General features: G+C 37.5%; 1 protein-coding gene across 1 annotated transcript; it reads left to right on the forward strand.

Annotated features, from left to right (window-relative positions):
• Nucleotides 1-353: 353 nt before the first annotated feature.
• LOC104403715 (zinc finger transcription factor Trps1) lies at nucleotides 354-6,710 on the forward strand (the record flags this gene model as incomplete). The annotated part of the gene is made up of 2 exons (XM_010011952.1): nucleotides 354-482; nucleotides 5,496-6,710. Coding segments are annotated over 2 exons (1,191 nt in total), but the record flags the coding sequence as incomplete, so codon positions are not given.
• Between the last annotated feature and the right edge of the window lie 2,906 nt (nucleotides 6,711-9,616).

The raw sequence follows: 9,616 nt of genomic DNA on the forward strand, positions 1-9,616 counted from the left end.
TCTCTGTCAGCTTCCAGAGGGTTTTTTTCAGAATTTGCTGTTTAGAAACCATCACTAAATGCACAAAACCTGAAGTTCAAAAAGTTAAAGCTGTTATTCTGAAAAGGCTTTGGTGTTTCACACACCTCATCCATCACTCTATGGTTAATTATAATGAAAATCAGTGGTGCCTATTAAGCACAATTGAACCTGACCTCATTATGGGCAGTGTGGTTTTATACTGTCATTGTTGCCAGTCTAGAGACAAAACTCCTGTGTTGATTTGTCCTAACTCCGCAGCTCATGTGACTCACCTCTGACCTGCTTTTTTCTTTTTTTCCCTCTGTTTTTTTTTTTTCCCTTTTTCTTCCCTGTTACAGAGACGTAGAGGCTCGGGTGTTTTTTGTGCCAATTGCCTGACCACAAAGACCTCTCTCTGGCGAAAGAATGCAAATGGTGGATATGTATGCAATGCGTGTGGCCTCTACCAGAAGCTTCACTCGGTAGGAAGAACTTACTGGTTTATTCAGAAAAAAAGGGGTTATACGGCTAAGCTGTGGTCTTGTCTGGTTGTGTGATTAGTACCACTCCCTGGCCTGCAGTTAATTTCCTAACAGGGCTTTGCTCTATGGTCACTTTGGGATCAGATGTGATTCATTATGAAACAAGCTGGGATGCTGTGGGTAGATGTGTTTGAGATCACCAGTGATGCATTTAATTATTTTGATACAAAATAAGGGGAAAATTATTTCTTTTCTGGGAATTCCATTTAAAGGCATACAATATGTTGTGACGAAAGCTGTCTAAATTCAAGAGCCCTCATGTTTGTAATGTTAAAAAAAAAAAGGTTAGACATCACATCTCTACCAAAAATACCCCTTGCTGTGTTTTTAGTTTCCCTTCACTTTTCTGCCCCCCTTTATACTTGACAGTAAACTTCTTGGACATATGGGGTGGTGGGATTTTCTACCGTTCTTTTTTCTACAGTTCTTATAGTCTGCTGGAGGATTCTGAAATAACAAGGAAGCTACTCACTTGGTGGCACTCATCACTTGGTGAGGGGAAGATTCACCATCCTTAGGATCAGGCAGGGAATTGCTTTTCATCTTATTGATTTGATCCTGAAAGATGTTGAATGCTCTGGTCCAGGTCCAGGAAAGCCATGCTTAAGTGTTTCCTTGGATCAGTGCCAAAATGCTCACAATCTTTTAAGGTTAAAAACCACTAGTTAAATATTATCCCCACTATCTTTAATAGAAGCACATGGGAGAGTCAGGTGACCAAGATTTGACTCTAATTAATTTTTACAACATTCCCATGAACTTAGAAAGTGTTAACTATTTTTCAGAAATAGAAACTCAGGCAGCCCTTGGGCATTTGCCAAGAGAACATCATAATTCAGGCTTAGAGCCCAAATCAGAAATCTATGTTGTGGCTGAAAATGTGTATTTTTTAAAAACTTTTTTTCAGAAATTCCATTTTCAGGGAAAAAAAAAGCCATTTAGGAAACTCTATTTTAAATGCATTAAGACTGCCAAATGCCTATGCCTCTTTAAATTTGAGGTATAAGCTTCTGAATCAGTTAGTAGTTTCTGTGAATTTTACCCTTGGTCTTGTGTATAGGATGGTTAACAATCCTGTTTACTCAAGATCCTGTCCGGTCAGTCCACATAATATAAAAGATCCAATATTTGAAAGCAGCAAGACCATCACCAATCTGAAAACTTAACTCTGTTTGCCATGTGCTCTCAGGCTGAGGTCAGTAACTGTTTTTAAGCTCCAGAACAACCCAGGCAGCCAGACAGTATCTGAGCAGAAGGTGGATGCGTGATCTCTGACCAGCATGTTGGCCAGATCTTGCTGAAAGTATCTCTCTCTCAAAGTTCTAGATATAATATTTAATTTAAAGAAATTAATCAGGGGTGAGCATTCACAAAGATTTTAAGGCCAGTTTGGCTTTTTAACCATATTTTGACATTGGAGAACTTTGTAGAACTTCCACTTCGAGTGTCCATTTTACCTTTTTTTTTTAATATACTTTTATAAACTGTAGTGTTGGCCCTTACTGTGATTATTAGCGTAACTTACTGAATAGATAAAAGCTACAAGAATCAGTTTTAAATTCAAACACATAGCTCAGATAGTTCTTAGGAACCAGTAGGAACAATCTAGTGTGCTTCCAACAATAATAATTAGCAATACAATGTCAAACTTCATTTAATGCAAAAAGAAATCAAGAAGCTGACACTATCTTTTAGCTCCACTGTTCAAGCATAGCAATAAGCTGTCATTCAGTGGACATTTGACATTAATATCTTCAACTGAACTTTGACCAAACAAATGGAGAGAAATCTAATTAAGCCTCCACTCTGCTGTGGTGTGATAGCAACTCCATTGTAAGTTGGAGTCTGAAATAATCAAACAAATTTCTCCTTTGGGACACCTTTTGAGACAATACCATGCAAAGGGACACTCCTTGGGCTGACACCAGAAAGATGAAAGTTTCTGTTATCTGTCTGCCTGTCTATTTCTTCATGAAAACTTACAGTAAGTATTATATGTATGAATGTTTTCAAATTAAGGATTTTATGATAGTTACTAGATAAATGTTTGAAGCTATAAAAATTAAAGCTAACAGAACTTTTCCCTTCTGTGAGCTACTCTGTTAAAATAAGCTACACTATACAGCTGAGTAAAACTCACCTATAGGAGGTTTGCACACTTCATATCTCCCTTTTGATTGGATTATCACTATCTAGAACTACTGTCCTGATTAACTCAAGTATGTATATAATACACTCATCTCTAAGGTCCCTTTTTTCTTGTATTTAATAATGAGGAGAATTATAGTCTGTCAGATACTATGGGTGGTAGTGACTGACAAATGTTAACATGGTAGTATTGATTTCTGCTCCAAGTAATATTTCTACTTCTATGATACCCAAAATAATGAATTTGACTGTTATTATTGAGATGCAGTTCCGCATTTTTAATAGCTCTAACTTGGTCATGAAAAACTAGATTTTGTTCCATAGTGATTCCTTGGACGCATCCTTACACTACTTCAGTGAGGAGTTATAGCATACTCTTCTAGGATTAGAAATAAGTGATCTTCTAGCAGATGAATCATTCTGTCTTTCCATGGTATCTAGGAAGTCTAATCACAATAATTTAATGAACTATTTGCTGAATTTTGTGATTTTTTTTATGAAGTTACTCATGTTTAGGGTAGCGAGATTGCCGATTGATACAGAAATCGCAAAAAAAATCTGTGTGATCATACTCAATATATTATGTATAACATACAATTAAGGATCTGCCATAGGGCATTTTAAAAGCAAAACTTTTCTGTCTGCCTTACTTCCAGCCAAATACAGAATATTTTTATCTGCACATTACTATTATGAGTAAGGAAAATGTGCGTAGCTTTACTCCACTGCATAGTCCATTTCAATCAGCTAAAGACTAGTCAGATGAGTACAGTTATTTGCATGCTGAAGAATTTCGAAGTCGGACCTACAGCCTTTAATTCTTAATAGAATGTAACTTTGAAGAGCCAGAGCTGCAAGCAAGTGTGTGAGGGTCTTTAATCACAGGTATGAAGATATTTTTTTTAGCTACTTCCACAAGCTGCATCATACCTGTAACATGACAAGTAAGAAATTCCACTTTTGAAAGGTTATCCAGAAGCCATATGAAAGTGGTCTGTAATGTATAAATAAAAGTTCAACAAGAGCAACATCAATAATATTCTAAGACCTCACATAGCATGTTGGTATGACAGTGTTAGAATTGTCATAAGAAGGTGAGGATATTACACTGAGCTTGTAGTAAAGAGTATATGCTTATGCATATTAATTGGTTATGGATTCTGCAAACTTAAACTTTATTTGCATGTAATTTACATAGAAAAATATTCTAATTTTATCTAACATGATATTCCCTCAACTTTGATCTGTTTGAGGAGGCTGGTTCAGGTCATGTTTTTCTGCTAAGTTTAAGTCTTGTTTATTAAAAATCTAAATCAAAGTGTATATTTCTTCTGATTCAGAATTTTAATAGAAAGGAAAATCTTAAAAAGTAGCTCTGCTGCCTAAAATACAGTTAGCCATTAAGAATAAACCAACGTCAGGGAAATAAATAGGTGAAAGAGGAGAGGAAGATGGCAAGTCAAGAGAGAAACTAGATTTCTACAAATAATAGAGTGAGCGATCTTCCAGCTCTGGATATTTTTATGTTAATTCAAAGTTTGAATATATAAAAATTATGTTACATTCAAGGTACACATTACTTTGGATATTGACTGTAAGCCAAAATTTAATCTGCACTTTAAAACAATATTAAAAAGAAAATTTCCAAATAAATGTAAAAGTGGAATACTGTGTAGGGCACTTTTCTGGCCTCCAACCAAAATGGGATTATGTGTGCATTTGGATGAGAAAAATGGCAACTGCCAGCACGCCAAACTGAATTGACTTTCAGGTATTTTTGTTGTTCTAACATCTTCCCAGTAGAGCAACACATACCAATGTTACAGCACCATCTTTCATTCACATACCTTTGCCTTCCTGTTGAGAGGCCTTTCCAAGAGGCCTGGCTGCTGTCCTTGTACTATATTTATTTATTTTCTTTTACTTTTTAACCAAAAAGTATTTTCAAGTCTCATCTAAGTGGGCCACCTACCCCGAGCTGGTGTGGGGAATTAGCAAATGAAAGCAGAAGTCCTCATTTAATTCTTGCCTCTGTCCATTCCAGGATGCTCTTTTATTTACAGACCCTTCTTTCCACATTTAGGGGGTGACATAGCACAACATCTGTAACATATAGAAGGAAATACAGTAGGAATGAAGGAGGGGAAGTTGGTACCAAAGTCCAGCATAGACCTTTTGGTGCACAGGAAGAGATTTCCTGGGCTTTCTTCTCCATCTTTCTTAGTCCCTTTCCAGCCACCATCATCCCACTCACCACAGCGGACTTGCAACCCTTTTGCTAGGTGACAGCAGTGGTGGTTAGCAAGCCCTGTATTTGCTTGTATTTTCTATCCATGTCAAAGGGGTGAGTATCAAGGTAAGTGTTACTAAGTTCTTGTTGTTGTGTGATCTGTGCAAACTCCTGCCTGATACCAGCCCATGTAACATGGTGCATGGTATAAGACCAGTGCATCGGGCTGTACATCTCCCACCTCAACCCCGGTTCTTAGCACCCACTTTCAGCACATCTCCCCCAGAATTTTTCAGTAGTAAGGGGTAATAAATGTCTTGAAAGCTTGCATGCTTCATGCCTTTTTAAGTAAACAGGTATGTTTAAGGCAGTTGACTTAGTTTGATAAAACAAACTAATTCATAGTTTACTTTTAGCATGAGGGGCCAGGAAACAGCATTTGGGCTGAAATTTGGACATTCCCATGAAACTCTTACAGTATACCTCTTCACAAAAGAAAAGATAAATTCGGGTGAGCGTGGTTTTGCAGATTTAATGTGTCTTTTCCTTTTGTTCATTGTGTGTGTTCCATGCAGACTCCCAGGCCTTTAAACATCATTAAGCAGAACAATGGTGAGCAGATCATTAGGAGACGAACAAGAAAGCGCCTTAACCCGGAGGCACTTCAGGCTGAGCAGCTAAACAAACAGCAGAGGGGTAGCAGTGAGGAACAAGTCAATGGAAGCCCCTTAGAGAGGAGGTCAGAGGATCATTTACCTGAAGGTCATCAGAGAGAAATTCAGCTTCCCAGCCTCAGTAAATATGAGGCGCCAGGTTCATTGACTAAAAGCCATTCTGCTCAGCAGCCAATATTGGTCAGCCAGACTCTGGATATTCACAAAAGGATGCAACCTTTGCACATTCAGATAAAAAGTCCTCAGGAAAGTACTGGAGACCCAGGAAACAGTTCATCAATATCAGAAGGGAAAGGAAGCTCAGAGAGAGGCAGCCCGATAGAAAAGTACATGAGACCTGCGAAACATCCAAACTATTCACCACCTGGAAGCCCTATTGAAAAATACCAGTACCCACTCTTTGGACTTCCGTTTGTACACAATGACTTTCAGAGTGAAGCTGACTGGCTGAGATTCTGGAGTAAATATAAGCTGTCTGTTCCTGGGAATCCACACTACTTGAGTCATGTGCCTGGCCTACCAAATCCTTGCCAAAACTATGTGCCTTATCCCACCTTTAATCTGCCTCCTCATTTTTCAGCTGTCGGATCAGACAATGACATTCCTCTTGATTTGGCGATAAAGCATTCCAGACCTGGGCCAACTGCAAATGGTGCCTCCAAGGAAAAGAGTAAGGCACCACCAAATGTAAAAAATGAAGGTCCCTTGAATGTAGTAAAAACAGAGAAAGTTGATAGAAGTACTCAAGATGAACTTTCTACCAAGTGTGTGCACTGTGGCATTGTCTTTCTGGATGAAGTGATGTATGCTTTGCATATGAGTTGCCATGGTGACAGTGGACCTTTCCAGTGCAGCATATGCCAGCATCTTTGCACGGACAAGTATGACTTCACAACTCACATCCAGAGGGGCCTACACAGGAACAATGCACAAGCTGAAAAGAATGGAAAACCTAAAGAGTAAACCTTAGCACTTAGCACAATTAAACAGAAATAGGTTTCCTTGATGGGAATTCAATAGCTTGTAATGTCTTGTGAAGACCTATAAAGCACTTCATATAGAGAGCATGCCTTATCCAATATTAAATCCCTTTTTCATTTTTTTCTTTATTTTTTCTTTTCTTTTTTTTTTCTTTTTTTTTTTTTCCCTTTTAAATGAGTGGGTTACCAAGAAAAAAAGAACAGTTGGATGGTGGCCAGAAGGGGGAGAAGATAATTATATGGGACACGGCCCACCAAAGCTAGCCAGAATGCAGTGAATCATGGCAAATTACCTTGAGAAAATTTTACCGGACAATTAATACCTTTGCTGTTGTGTAAGAGACATAACTGGCAAGAGTGCAAAGATGTGTATATGTATATACTGCTGCAGGGGTATAGTGGACATATGCACATTGTATATAAGAACTAGGCTTGTTAAATATACAAATGTTAAAAGGTCATTTTCTTTCCTTTAATTTGGGCTAATTTCTGCCCTACAACATGCCTTAGGATCACTTCTTCCTCAAAGCTTTGGCAGCAATTTTATCTAGATATTTCTCAGACTCAGCTGATTTTTAGCTACCGTTTTATCACTACATTCTTTCTGGCACACTTTAGTCTAGGAAAACCATTTTGTGCAAGTGAAGTCTAATACAGAAGCCACAGTCCAGGTTTAATTTGCATAGAACAAGGTAACCTGCTGTATTTTATTTTAATATATTTTTAATATATTACATTTCTAAACCTTAAAGTCTAAGGTTACTTCTCCACAGGCTTAACATTGCTATACATACCAGTCAATCCCTTCAGTAGACTTAAACCAGCTTTTGCTAAGTAGCATTAAATGTCTTCATAGTACTTTTTAATACTTAAAGCTTTTTAAAAACTATCCATGAAGGGAAAGCTCCTCAGCATAACTGCTCAGGGAAATAGGGCTAAATAACTAAATATTAAATAATTGGTTAAAGGTGCTGTTAGACGAGCCTCCATGCTTGCTACAAGGGTGTACAAGAACTGACTTTAATCATTTTCATTATAGTGTCCCAACCAGTAGTTTATTATTTTGCCACAGGGATGTAGAAGATATTACAAGCTACTGGATGCACTGTCAGATTAACTTATTTCATTAAAGAAGTTGGGAGAACAAATAGAAAAAACCTTATTTTTCTAGTAAATATTAATGTATTACATTTCAAATAATGGTGCCTGACATATTGAATAATTATTTTCTACAGTGTACGTATGCAACAAAGATATTCCATCATGCATTAGAGTCAGTTCTGGCTCTGCCTCGCTGTTTACATTTGCAAATGTAGCAAACAAGGTAATGAAGCAACTATTTCTATTGCAGTAGGTATCTTTTTTTCTGTGTGTGTGCATTCAAGTTGTAAACGATAACATGAAATGAATGAAATTTGTTGATATTAATGGTATGGAAAAACAAGAAGGAAATGAAAATATTTTTATGCCTACTTAGGAAAAAAAGGGTAGCACTATTCATTCCAAGTACTTTTGTATTCTTAAGCTCTTAACTCACATTGTTATGCTTAAAATGATAAACATATATCCTCTTTTTATTGCTTTGTCTGTGTTTCAGAAGAAACATTTCAGAAATTATTTTGATAAGTGCTGTTTGACGATGCAGCACTGATGTTTTATTGCATTCTGTAGTAGCATTGCACTCCATTTTTACAATATTACGCAGTTGCTTTTTTGTTTTGTTTGGGTTTGTTTCTTTTTCGCAGTGCAGGGTCTTAGTTCCTTATGGTTGGATGGCAGGTGTAGCTCAACTGGTTCATGAATGTTGCAGCGAATGAAGTTTAAAATGTCTTTCTGATATTATGTTGTCTTTTATTTCTCCATTCATGCATTTTATTTTTTAAAATGTTCTATAAAAATATCTCTGGACTAAGTCCTCACTTGAGATTATATGTAAAGGGTCCTATTCTGATCTCACTTACATGCCGCCTTTCTCAGATTTTCATGTAATTGAAACTAAAGCATCATAAAAAAAAAAAAAAGTAAAAAGTTCTTGTATTTAACTTACCTGAATCTCACCATTCTCCCTTCTAGAATTTGGTGCACTTATACTTAACCAGATAGACAGGGAGGTGGAAGATACAAGGGGAGGTGATAGGAAATGTCTTATAGGGGTTGGCAAAAGGAAAACCAGGGAGGAACTGGCCTAAATGTTCAGCACTTTGATGGTCTTTTGAAAAATAACGTGCCTAAAGCAGCTGGCAACAAACATCACCATGCATGAGAAGCACTTACACAGTTGACCACCAAAGGTCTTGCTGACCTTGGCAGTATTTTGGGTGTTATGTTTTCACACAGATGAAACGTTATTGCACAGTTTCTCTGATTTGTTAGGCACAGACAGGCTATTGTTCAGCATTAGGCTTGCATTCCTTCCTGCTCCACCCATTGCTTCTATACTGGTGAGCAGCATATGGAAAGTCCCACGCAGTCTGTTCACGGTTGTGTTCTATAACCCTTCAATAGTGTTCTAGATTAGCAAAGGATATTGGGCCACATTCTTCTTCTTCTATTTTTTAGATGAATCTCCAGCTTTTTACCAGTGCCAGACAAAGTCTGGTTATGTTTTTACTATTGTTCTCCAATAATAAGTTCTGACTTGTTTTTTGTGGATTTATTTTTGCTGGGTATTTTTAGTTTCTTTTTTTTTTTTTTTTCTGTGGGGACTGAAATAGATTGCCCTCGTTTTGTTACGTCGGGGTCCAGTGTGTGTCCTTTTCAGCTTTTCCAAGAAACATGTTAGACTCTCTAAGCAGTGATTTTTATCAGCTTCGGAGGTAGCTGCCTGCCTCAGTAGTTTGACTTACTTCATCTAAAAACTACCAGGTTTTGTGGCTTCTTCGTTGATAGAAGCTGCATCTTCATGTCAAAATAGCTTAAGGGGGACATGCACATTGTGAGACTTGAGCACCACCCTGTACTTCATAACACCTCGTGCTAAACTCAGAAGAAGCAGAGGCCAATAACAGGAAATACACATATCAGGGTTTGGGGATGAGGAGA

The sequence above is a fragment of the Nestor notabilis genome, unplaced genomic scaffold (genome assembly GCF_000696875.1).
Source record: "Nestor notabilis isolate BGI_N333 unplaced genomic scaffold, ASM69687v1 scaffold873, whole genome shotgun sequence".
In the NCBI taxonomy this organism is placed as follows: Eukaryota; Metazoa; Chordata; class Aves; order Psittaciformes; family Psittacidae; genus Nestor; species Nestor notabilis.